At 48.5% G+C, this 12,928-nt stretch overlaps 1 protein-coding gene across 1 annotated transcript in view; it reads right to left on the reverse strand.

The window, feature by feature from the left end:
• Positions 1–6,566: 6,566 nt before the first annotated feature.
• Positions 6,567–12,928, reverse strand: part of LOC123381388 (zinc finger protein 669-like) — a 59,844-nt gene continuing 53,482 nt past the window's right edge. Inside the window, exon 4 of the mRNA XM_045042095.1 lies at positions 6,567–6,794. Within this exon, the coding sequence (XP_044898030.1) occupies positions 6,751–6,794 (44 nt within the window). The 3' untranslated portion in view covers positions 6,567–6,750. The remainder of the gene's footprint in view (positions 6,795–12,928) is intronic.

Consider the following 12,928-nt stretch of genomic DNA (forward strand, 5'->3'; position numbering starts at 1 on the left):
CCTATGCATCAGTACTCCTGTATCCCTTGGGTAAATTCCTAGTAGTGCTACTGCTGGGTGATAGGGTAGGTCTATTTTTAATTTTCTGAGGAACCTCCACACTGTTTTCCAGAGTGGCTGCACCAGTTTGCATTCCCACCAACAGTGCAAGAGGGTTCCCGTTTCTCCACATCCTCTCCAGCATCTATAGTCTCCTGATTTGTTCATTTTGGCCACTCTGACTGGCGTGAGGTGATACCTGAGTGTGGTTTTGATTTGTATTTCCCTGATGAGGAGTGACATTGAGCATCTTTTCATGTGCCTGTTGGCCATCTGGATGTCTTCTTTAGAGAAGTGTCTATTCATGTTTTCTGCCCATTTCTTCACTGGATTATTTGTTCTTTGGGTGTGGAGTTTGGTGAGCTCTTTATAGATTTTGGATACTAGCCCTTTGTCCGATATGTCATTTGCAAATATCTTTTCCCATTCCGTTGGTTGCCTTTTAGTTTTGTTGATTGTTTCCTTTGCTGTGCAGAAGCTTTTTATCTTCACGAGGTCCCAATAGTTCATTTTTGCTTTTAATTCCCTTGCCTTTGGGGATGTGTCAAGTAAGAAATTGCTGCGACTGAGGTCAGAGAGGTCTTTTCCTGCTTTCTCCTCTAGTGTTTTGATGGTTTCCTGTCTCACATTCAGGTCTCTTAGGATGGTGATTTCTCAAGATGAGTTGATCAGGCACCCGCAGAGTATCCTTCTGTTACCATGACAACAGACAGTAGGATGGTGATTTCAGCCAAGGTGGTGGATCACACTGGGTTGGTAGAATGGCTATGATGTGGAGGTTGAAGCCCAGAAAGTATTTGAAGTTAGAGCCATCAGAATTTCCTGGCTTGTAGGTGGGCTGAGAAAGAGGTTCAAGGAAATCTTCCCACGTGTCAATACTTAACAAATAGTTGAATCATTTTAATAGAATTCCATCAGCATTATACCAAATTTTTCTTGGAACTTCACAAATCCCACTTCAAATTTTTATACATAGGAACAATTGTTCAGAGACATGAATTTTTATAAAATGAGGTACAGGGACTTACCCCAAATTGAGCAGTCATCAAGAACTTGTATGTTGGAAGCATAATGATGAAGGTATGGATGTACAGATGTATATTTGCATGAGAATCAAAGATCATCACTTAAACCGGAAACTCCTTCATGGCCTATCTCGTTAAACAATGTCTAGGGATGTGTGTTATCAGGACCCCCAGCTGGGCACAGCCACAGGTGTGATGTGTTGCAATACTCAGGTGTGCATTGTGTTCTGCAAGGAAAGTCACAGCAGATCCTGTTTGTAATCAGTCCCTGTGAATGTGGAATGTAAAAGGCTCCATATCCTTCTTCAGATGGTGCACTGAGAACACACCAAATAAAACACCTGAATTTTACTCTTAAAAGTGTGAGCACTACGGTATGTGACTTATATCTCAATTTTCAAAACAAATTTAAAGGCCACAATAGCCAGGAAATCATGCTTCCTGGGCACTGTTGAAATACTTAATGTCACAATGGATTTGCCCACTCTGCCTATTTAACGTAAGCGGACTCACACCATGTGGCCTGGTGTGGCTGGTGTCTTCCACGTGGTATATAACATTTTCACGATTGGTTCACGTGCATGATGTGTCTGTGCCTCATTCCTTTCTGGGGCTGAATCACCATCCTGTGTATACACTGCACCCTGTTCATCCATCCACGCACTGGGGGACACTTGGGACATTTCCCTCTTGTGGGTCCTGAATAGTTTTGCAACTGGCATTCGTGTGCACACATCCGAGAATCTGTTTCGGTGTGGGTAGGACTCAATACCTGGGTCACATTATAATTCCGTGGTTAACTTCTTGAGAAACAATCAAGATTTTATCCACATCAGGTGCCCTAGTTTACATTCCCCTAGCCATGCACACCTGTGACTGTGTCCTGCTGGGATCGCGGGATCCCACGTCTCGTGGGGGCTGAGGACACAGGGCATGTTTGGTTGACCTGAGGCCAGAGAAGTGGGGCGGGGATGGAGAGTGGGGCTTCGCGGTGCCAAAGGGTCAGGTCAAAACCCAGGAAGACCTTATCTTCTGTTTGGTGACATCACCGGTCATTGAGCTGTTCTTAAATACAGGGGATCCGTGCACCGCCACCCCGTGTCCACCGCGGACTCAAGGGTCACCGGGCCCTTCTGTTCTGTCTCTTCCTGTTCTGGCGCCGGACAAGGGAGGCTCCGCGGAGAAAGTGAGTCAGATTCTCGGGACAGAAGGAGGGTGCAGACGGGTCAACGGGCCAAGAGTGTATTCTGCTGGGAGCCCACCTGGGGGCTCACAGATCCCGCACAGGTGTATCGCGAGCGGGACCCTCTGGGGGAAGGAGGCGGGACCTGGGGGAGCTGTCCAATCTGAGGCCACCGGGGCCGTGTCAGGGTTACTCTCCAATCAGACCGTGAAGGGCCGCAAGCTGTCCTATCACGTGCGGGGGCCGCAATTATATCACCCGGGAACCATCCAATCAGGCCCGGGGGCGGGCGCGATCCCACCTCTTGGACGTGAACCCGCGTTCCCCGCGGGCTCGGGCTCCTCTGCGCGGGGCTGGCACCCGCCTGGGGCCGCAGTGCCGAGTGGAGGACGCGTGGAGAGCCCGGAGCGGAGCCGCCAGAGGGTGAGTCCGGCGGGATTGAGACGGGGTGGGGGGCGCTCGTTCCAACTGGCCGGAACCGTCTGGAAGTGGCCGCGGGCCCACGTCTCCCGGACCGCGGTGACCGGACCCGAGTTTCAGCCCTCGTCCGCGAGGTGGAGTCCCGGCGTCCTGTCCCCTTCTCACGTGCTGGTTTCCGTGTTACCAGCTGAGTCCCTGGCTGGTGGAAGAAGGCCGGGACCACCACCCGTGGGGCGGTAAATCCTGGGAACGCATGATGGACCTAAGAGAGAAATTCAAATCCCAGCTTGTCTGAGGACACTTTAATTACAAAAAACTCCAACAGGGACAGTGTCCAGTCTCAGAGATCCTCCAGTGTCTCCAGTGAAACAGAACCGGGGCGTGGCTGTTCTGCGAGAGGGGGATGGGCAGGAAAGCCCAGTGTCAGGATCCGGCCACTGCGGTGGAGGAAGGCCTCATTGGCTCATGTCCCCAGGGCCTTGTTCCTCAGCTGAGTGGATGCTCAGAGTGTGGGCCACCCGCAGTTCAGGGGCCTGTGGGGAGGACAGTGGCCTGGGTAAAGTTTGGGTAGGAAACGGGCGGTGGTGGACAGTTGGTTAAACCAGTGTCAAATGAAGATTCCCAACTGGGTAAGGAGAGTCCTGTATTGAGGAGAATGATTGCAAAGGGGGGGGGGGGGAGGGGACTGTTGCACTAGAGGCAGGGGCCTTGCAGGGGGACGGGGAGGGGGGGTGGCTTTTGCACTGGGGACAATGGCTGTGCAGGGGGGCAGGGGCATGCAGGGGATCGGGCGGGGGGCAGTTGCATTTGGGGCAGGGGCTACGTCGACAGGGAGGACACTGAGTATAAGACCTGCGAGTGTCTCCAGAGTCGTGTAGAAGGGAGGAGAGGAGGAAAGAAACCAGGCGTGAGCAGGTGTGGTGCTGACGTGGAGGTTCCCTGAGGCCAGCCTGTCCCCCTGTCCCCAGGAGGGGCTGTGTGTGGCCCAGGATGAGGGCAAGCCCACGTTCAGGGGTCTGGAGGAAGGAGAGAAGCCAAAGCAAAGCGGGACCAGCCAGCATTTTGTGCCCCTTGGTCATGGGGACAAACAGCTGAGCTGATCGCAGATGAGGCACAAAGTGTGGGTGTGGGGGGTCTGCGCGTGGCCCTGTCGTGGGTGAGCCAGGGGGACTTCCTGTGAGTCTTCTCTCTCTCTCTTTTTATATTTATTTTATTTATTTTGAGGCAGAGGGTGTGAGCAGGGGGAGGGGCGGAGAGACAGGGACGGAGAATCCCAAGCAGGCTCTGAACCCTCAGCTCAGAGCCCCATGTGGGGCTCGAACCCACGAACCATGACGTCACCACCTTAACCAAAATCAAGACTCACTTGATTTAACACTTAACCAACTGAGGCACCCAGGAGCACAGGGCTCAGGTAGGCGTCTGCAGGTCACCTGTCACCTGTGAGCAGCGCTGTCCCTGTCCAGCCCAGCACGGATGGCTCTGTCCTCCGCCAGCCTCGCGTTGAGCAGGTGTAAGACGCCCGAGTTCTTTCTGCCTCCTTTCTTCCCCTTCAGGGCAGAGGGTGGTAAGTGTGTCAGGTCGTTCCTGTCCCTGCTGACCCGGGTTACTGGGGGCTTTATCCGGAGAGCGTCCCCTGGGGAAAAGTGTCTCAGGACAGAACTGTCCTTCTCCATCAGGGTTGGGAGCTCCACGCCTTCATGCTGCTGTGGTGACTCCGGTGTTCACGAGCACTTCAGACCTTTGGGCCGTGTTTGCAGGTGTATGATTTTCCTCTTGTAGTGTGTGAGTGTCTGTCCCTGGGGACTGCTGTTCTCCTTTCTTTGCAGCCCCACCTCTGTTCTCATCACCAAGCAGTGCACGGCTTGATTTTGCCCCTGTTGAACTTGCAATAAGGGAGTAATCCTAGAATAGTCTTTGATGTCACGGGAGCGTGCGGTTTCACAGCCCTGCTCTGTCTCACTTGGGCAGGTTTCCTGGAGAAGGGAGGTTCCTGGAGAAACTTAGTTACCTGAAGGAAGGAGGATGCCGGTGCATCCCCTGGCCAGGAGCCATCCTGCTGGGAGCTGACCTCTGGGTAGGCGGGTCAAACACGTGTGTACCGCCAGCCTATCAGGGAGCAGGAGGTGGGACCTAGCAGATCTGCCCAATTCTGGGACACAGGGGTGGTGCCAGGATCACCTTCCAATCAGAACGTGAAGGGGCTGCAGGCCGTCCTATCACGGGTGGGAGCGGGTTTCTCAGAGCAGTGTCCAATCAGGTGTCAGGACCTGAAGCAATGCCCAATCAGGTCACAGGGGTGCATAACGCGGCGCAATTATATCATTGTGCTCAGAAACCATCCAATCAGGCTCGGGGGCAGGCGGGATCTTATGCTTTCCAAGGTGGCTCTTCCAGTGCAGCTGGGTCATAACCACATGCCTCCCTCTGCTCTAGGTGTGGTGTCCACATTCTTACCTTCCACAGTCCCAGAACCACCAGGAAGATGCTCTGAGAGCCTGGAGTGGGACTGAGAAAGGCTGAGTCATGGGCCCAGGTCTCCCAGATCCCAGGGGTGTGGCCCCGAGTTATAGGCGTCTTCCCGAGTGGGGTTTCGGTGTCCCATACTGGTTTTGGGGTCACTGTCGGTCCTCACCTGACTCTCCGTCCTTGTCCGCAAGGTGGGGTGCAGGAGTGGTGGTCCCAGGACCCCCAACCCCAGTTGTCGGCAACGTAGGGGGGCAGAGGGCGAAGGGGCCCACTGCTGCTTTGGGGTTCGGGTCTGGGACGACCCCCCACGGATCTGTCTTGTAACGACAGTTGTGTCCTGCACGGGCTGATAGTACTGACTTCACACAGGCCTGAGGTTTGGGTAAACGGCCTTGTCTGCTGTTCTCTGGCGAAGAGTAAGTTTCTGTCCTTGAGGAAGTACCTCCAAGTGTTGTCCCATGTTGTTCTGGGGCTCATTGTGGGAGTGCCACCAGAGCAGGGTCTCAGGAAGGTCCTGGAAGAGCCGACACACACAGTTCCGCACCCTAAGGGGAAGTGGGTGCGGGAGCGATTAAAAATTCATAAAATCCTTAGGACTCTGAAAATTCAGTGAAGGAAGATGTGGTCAATTCTCATTAATTTAAGACTTGTTAGCATGAGGATACAGTTAAAGGTTAACTGCTTCGTGAAGGTGTGAACAGTTTCCGCTTCCCTAAAACCACCCAGGTGCCCTAGACTGCCCCTCCCACCGTAGCCGTGACCGCAGAGTGGAAGCCATGAGGCTGCACCTGGTTGTCCACACTTTTAGGCATGTATTTGCCCTATAATATGTTGGGTCAGCATGACGTTGAAATAATTAAACGTTTCTTAGGTTTAAGTGGCAAGAAAGACATCTTGTAGGGACCTCAACTTGAGCTGGACTCAGGTCTCTTCTGCCTGAAAGACAGGCCTGTGGAGCCTGTCTACCTGGACGGATTCCTTCCCCTTTCATCTGTCTGACCCAGTCTCTAGCTTCCTCTTCATTTTGAGGGATGTTTTCGCTGAGTATAGACATTTAGTTTGACAGATAATTTTGCCTTTAGCCTTTAAAAATTTTTTTTTTGTTTATTTTTCAGAGACAGAGACAGAGTGAGAGTGGGGGTGGGGTGGGGTCAGAGAGAGGGAGACACAGAATTTGCAACAGCTCCAGGCTCTGAGCTGCCAGCACAGAGCCAGACATGGGGCTCCAACCCACGGATGGTGAGATCATGACCTGAGCCGAAGTCGGTGGCTCAACCCACTGAGCCACCCAGGCGCACCGGCTCTTAACATTTTAAATATGCCACTGCACTGTATTTGTGCTGCCATTAGTTCAAGTGAGAAATCAGTGTCAACCTTGTTAACCTTCAAAATGAACTCTTAGTTATTTTACCAGCAAATAAGTAAATAAATTTGGTAAATTGGTTTATTTACAGACAGTAGATAATTACAGTCTGGAACAAGCAATGGCAGAACCACACAAGTCCAGAGAACAAAGGAGACAAACAGTCTTCTAGTGGAATGTGAAGGTTGGGAGGGTTGCTGTGAACCAAGGGTGCATTGTAGGAAACTGGCAGTTGGACGCGTTGTGGCTGCTCACTGGCTGGGCTGGCAGAGGGTGAAAGCCTTTCTTCCTGCTCCTGGGGGAGTAAAGTATTAGCTAAGGTCCTACTGACTTGTAAGGCTTTTCTCTTTCTGTGGGATCTGCAATTAAGCACGAGTCATAGTGGACAAGGGCTGCCTTGCTCTTCTCCTGAGTCCATTCTAAAGCACATTTCCATTTATTAATTTTCACACTTGCCCCTTTCAATCAAGCTCCTTCCTCAAAAGCATTGCTCATCAAGAGTCAGTTTTTCCGTATTTAGTGTTTTTGTCTTTTGCCAAGAAGAACCTTTCCTACCTGTGTCTTATGTTTGGGGGAACGTACAGAGCAGTGGGAACCAGTTAAGGCCACATTTGAGACACAAGGAAGGTTGGGAGGGAGAAACTCTCAGGCACTTGCCAATTAAATATTCTATCTTCTGGAGGTGATAAGCTTTGGAAATTATCTCAAAGCATTGAGCCAACATCACATTATTGGGTATATCATTTATTTTTTTATTTTTTTAGTGTTTATTTTTGAGAGAGAGAGAGTGAGTGCATGAGGAGGGGAGGGGCAGAGGGAGAGGGAGACACAGAATATGAAGCAGGCTCCAGGCTCTGGGCTGTCAGCACAGAGCCCACTGTGGGGCTCGAATTCGTGAACCATGAGATCATGACCTGAGCTGAAGTTGGACACTTAACCAACTGAATCACCCAGGTGCCCTCAGGTATATCATTTTCTTAAAATGTTTTGAGAGGCAATAAACAAACAAACAAACAAACAAATAAAATTAAAATATTATACAGTAAAGAAGTAACATGACAAATCCAAATTGTAAGATGAATCTAATCCGGGACCCCAAGTCTGAAGGCAGCTCACTGAAATGTTTATTGGCACTTATTCCAACCTCAGGGGGAAAGTTCTCCCTGTGGAGGCAGACCCAGAGTCCTGTATGCCTCCTGGAAGTTCCCACCTGGGAGACTGTGAGGGCAGATAGTGGGCCCTGCAGAAGCACAGGGTGAGAACGAACCCAGGGCATATGGGAGGAGACAGTGCGGGGGAGAACACAAAGCTTAGTGGTGAAGTTTTTGAAAAAAAAATAGCAAAACTTGAAAGGTATTTTGAAATAGTATTTTTATCTCAAACTACTTGGAACCAAATGTGTTCTCAATAATACAGCCTGTAAGGTTGCAAATGAAGAGACCATGAACTTGGGTACGAATCCTAAGTCAGTTAATAGGTCAAGTGAAGGAAAGACTTGATTTTCTGAACTTTCTATCCCTTCCAAAAACTCATGGGATGCTCATGAGCCTGTTCCTGAAAGGCCAGAAGACCAAGAAAAGGGTTCCCCCTCCCTCAAGTGTTTTATAAATGCAGACAAGGGCAGGGCATCTCTCGGTGAAGAGAGAAGAAAACAACAGTGAGCTAAAGGACCCCAGACCAGGGCCAAACATCACAGGAAGGCTGTGGCACAGATATGGTCTGCTGCTGTTCCGGGAAACCTTTACTGTCACATCACCACGTGGTGTGCAAGGCAGTCAGGGTTTGCTGTGTGTCTAGACATGTCACGTGCATCCAAGAGTCTGTGCCCTAGAGTGTGGTGACACAAGGGCTGGCGGGCAGATGCTGAGAGGGGGGAGACTGGAGAGAACCAGGAGGTGTCTTGTCAGTAGGCGAAATCTTGGGGTTGCAAGGTGGGAGGATCCAGGTCTTCCTCTCTCTCCAGAAGGGTACCATGAAGACTGCTCTTCCAAAGCATGGTTATTTCAAATAGAAGCGACCAATCTTTTCCAATACTGAAGCATACCTCCCTTTCTCATTGAGGGTCAAAGTCAACAGGGACCAGTGCAATGGACGTGCTGTGATATCTCAGGGTGGGAGTCTAGGAGTTCTGGAGGGTGGATATGAGATTTAGGACTAACCACAGTGCTTTCGGACATGGTGTAGGGGGTGGGGGGATGTCTCCCCAGTTTGTCAATTGAGCATCGATAGTGCCATTAGTGTGTTCAACTAAGCCTGAGGATTGTGGATGGTATGTGCAGGGAATGTTTTGTAAAAACAGCTTAACAGACTGGTTCACGGAAGCACCTGACTGGCAAAATGGGTTCACCAATCACTATGAAGTTTGAGAGGTGTTCCCCAGGTAAGGATAATGTTTTCTCACAGCACTGCAGCCACAGGACAAGCACTGGCTTGTCTGCAAGCGAAAGTTTCAGTCCAGTGAGAAAACACGTAAACCATGACTAAACTGTATTCATGTCCAGGAGAGAGGGAGCTGTGTGAAATCCATTAATGCAAATGTGTTTCCCTGGGTTGTACTTGGACAGGTGGGACCAGGGAGGTAGGCACTTTCTGTGGTTTTATTAATGTTTCCTTGCCAATATTAGTTCATGAACATTACCACTGTGTCATTAGGCCAGGGTTTAATGCATATACAGTGCTGAGTAGTGGGAATTGTTGAATCTCCAGTAGGGCCAGAGTGTTATTTGGTCCAAACCAATGTTCTCTCTTTTTACTGAATCAATAATTATTAGATTTTCAGTATTGTTTTTCCCTCTCTGAGGCCAATTATTGGGTATCCTTTGTTAATTTTTCCAAATTATCATTTGGGAGAACATCCCTTTGGACCAAGACAGATATTTGGCTTTTGGTTTCCTGGAGAGTAGTGCTTTTCATGGAAATATCAGCGAGGTGATTTCCTTTGGGCCACCATGGGGTTTAGCCTGGAGTGCCCGGGAACCTTAGTAGGGCCCAAGCAGCTAGCAAAAGTATAGCATCTAATACATTTTGGACATAGGAGTCATTTTAATTTTATCCCCATTGGGGGTAAGGAAGCCACACAATTTGTACAATATTCCAAAAGTATGAACAACCCCAAAGGCATACTGACGATTGGTATAGTCTGTGGTTTTACCCTTAAAGTACAAGCTCAAATAAGGGAATATAACTCACCTGTTAGGCTGAAGTAGCCACAAGTAAGGGTGCTCCCTCAGTGATTTCAAAAATAAGTTGCAATAGCACACTCAACCCATTCAACATTATCATCCTTTAGGTAAAACCTGCAGTAAACCATCAAAACTATCCCTTAGTTAGTTTTCCATACACTGCAATGGGGAGTCAAAAGGTGATCTGTCAGCATGGCCAAATTAACTCAGTCTGGAGTGGATATGTCTTCCCTTTCCATCCTGGTCCTGTTAACCAGAAGAGCATGTTCCTGGTTCAGACGATTAGCAAACATGGAGTTAGTTAAAGGCTACTTGGGCGGATTCCCCGTCTTAAAGGAAGAGCAGCATTTTCCTTGAGGACAACTTGGAGTTGAGTGTAATTGTCATCAACAGGTTCATTCATCAGGTGCTGTTTGCAATCCTAAACCCTGTTCCAGTCAGCAGGCTTAGGAAAAGCTACCACATTTGCCCGGTGGAGACTTTCATTGTGTGTTCTAGCATCTTGCCAGAAGTGAGAGGTCTGTTTCTCTAAATACCTTTCAAGGATTTCCTGGCAGACTGGCTTCATCCTGTGTGTGGCCTGACCCTCACCAACACGTATAGGGACTAGTTGATATCAATCTGAGAAATCAGTTTGGGGAGTTTAAGTATGTTAAATTCGTCATCAAATCTACGGGGGTCTTCAGTCACTTTGGGAAACTCATTCACTCTGGCTCACAGTTCAGCTTTCATCCAGGGAAGAAACTGGGGTTTGTTTGGATCATCAGATTTAGTTTTAAAGGGGCAGGTTTTAACAGGTGCAGGAGAGGAAGGATTGGGGCAAGACTCAGAGGAACAGGGACTTTCAGCGGGAAGAGAGGAAGAGGGTGATGGAGGCAAATTTGCCTATTTTTTCTTTCGTTACTTGTGACTTCGATGTTACAGCTAAGAAGTCACTGCCACATCCAATGTCATGAAGGTTTTTTCCTATATTTCCTTCTAAGAGTTTTGTTGTTTTAGGGCTTACATGTAGTTTCTTGATCCATCTTGAGTTAATGTTTGGGTATGGTGTTAGGTAAAGGTTCCACTTTGTTTTTTTGCATGTAGATCTCCAGTTCCTTGGCACCATATATTGAAATCACCATCCTTTCCTCATTGAATGGTCTTAGCACACTTGTCAAAATCAGTTGACCATGTATGCAAGGATTTGCTTCTGGGTTTTCTATTCTATCTGCTTGGTCTATATGTCTATCTTTATGCCCTTCCCACACTGTTTTGATTATAGTAGCTTTGTAGTTAACTCGTAAGCCAGGAAGAGGGAGACTTACAAATTTTGTTCCTTTTTGTCATAGACTCTAAGTCTAAAGTTCTCTTTTGGCCAGCAAAAGAGTGGGATGCAGGATGAAAAGCGAGAGATGGCTAATATCCAGGAAAAGACAAGAGCCCAGAATAAGGGTCCTTGCCCAGTTTTTATTAGGATCAGAAGACTTACAAACATGGCTATGGACATGCACAAAGAGACAATGAATCTGTGAACATTAACTTGTGGACATGAGGGAAAGGGGGTCTTGAGCATATTTGGGGTTAGGGGTTTGGGTTAATACAAAACAAAATATTGGTGCTGGGCAGGTGGGCAGGAGGTTGTTTACAGTGGACCTGAGGCACCAGCTGTTTATCTTAGCTAGCCTAGGGGATGAGACAGGGAGGACAAATAACCTCAGGGTTAACAAGGCACCTTTCTTTTGTTAATCATCTCTGCTCTGGGCTGCTTCACCTGAAGTGCAGGTCTATAGCCCAATTTACCTGCTTACCTAATTTGGTCCTTCCTTCCTATGAAAGCAGCTTTCTGCTATACTACTAAATTGGGGGGCACTTTTGCCCTGAATCCCTAATCTTGCTTACCTCATATACCTTTGTATTGGGGGTCTTTGCACCCCTCTCTATTCTGAGTGGGGGGATCTGCACCCCGTCTCTAGGTGCCTTTGCACCTCCTCTTTATTCTGGGGTGCCTTTGCACCTCCCTACTCTTGTTTACCCAAACCCAGGTTGTGAGTATCCTATGGCTTTGTATTTCTTTATGCCTTGTTAACCCATTGGTGTAAGCCCAGGGGATTCCTAAGCTTATTCCCCACACCTTTTGAAGACTGTTTTGACTATTTGAGGTTGCTGGAGATTCTTTATGAATATTAGCATGGGTGTTTCTATTTCTGCAAAGAAAAAGCCATTGGGATTTTGATAGGAATTGCATTGAATCTGTAGATTGCTTTGAGTAGTACTGACATTTAATTTTTTTTTTTAATTTTTTTTTCAACGTCTTTTTATTTATTTTTGGGACAGAGATAGAGAGAGAGAGAGAGAGCACGAATGGGGGAGGGGCAGAGAGAGAGGGAGACACAGAATTGGAAACAGGCTCCAGGCTCTGAGCCATCGGCCCAGAGCCCGACGCAGGGCTCGAACTCACGGACCGCGAGATCGTGACCTGGCTGAAGTCGGACGCTTAACTGACTGCGCCACCCAGGCGCCCCAAGTAGTACTGACATTTAAAAAATACTGTCTCTTTTTTTTTGGGGGGGGCGCCTGGATGGCTCAATTAATTCAGCATCTGACTCTTGGTTTTGGCTCAGGTCATGATCTCACAGTTTTGTGAGTTTGAGTCCCATGTTGGGCTCTGTGCTGGTGGCATGGAGCCTGCTTGGGATTCTGTCTCCCTCTCTCTGCCCCTCCAAGTCACGCTATCTCTGTCTCTCTCAAAATATATAAACTTAAAAAAAAAAGTCTTTTTTTTTTAAGATTAATTTTGAGAGATCACACAGATGTGTGAATAGGGAGGGACAGAGAGAGAGAGGGAGAGAGAAATTCCAAGCACAGAGCCTGACACAGGACTCCATCTCACAAACCATGAGATCACGACCTGAGCCGAAATCAAGAGTGGGATGCTTAGCCAATTGAGCCATCTAGGTGCCCTTAAAAAATATTGTCTTTCTGGGAATGCAACCTGGTGCAGCCACTCTGGAAAACAGTATGGAGGTTCCTCAAAAAACTAAAAATAGAACTACCCTATGACCCAGCAATTGTACTACTAGGCATTTATCTAAGGGATACAGGTGTGCTGTTTTGAAGGGACACATGCACCGCCCCCCCCCATGTTTATAGCAGCACTATCAATAGCCAAAGTATGGAAAGAGCCCAAATGTCCATTGATGGTTGAATGGATAAAGAAGATGTGGTATATATATACAATGGAGTATTACTCGGCAATCAAAAGAAC

Source organism: Felis catus, chromosome A2 (assembly GCF_018350175.1).
Source record: "Felis catus isolate Fca126 chromosome A2, F.catus_Fca126_mat1.0, whole genome shotgun sequence".
Taxonomy (NCBI): Eukaryota; Metazoa; Chordata; class Mammalia; order Carnivora; family Felidae; genus Felis; species Felis catus.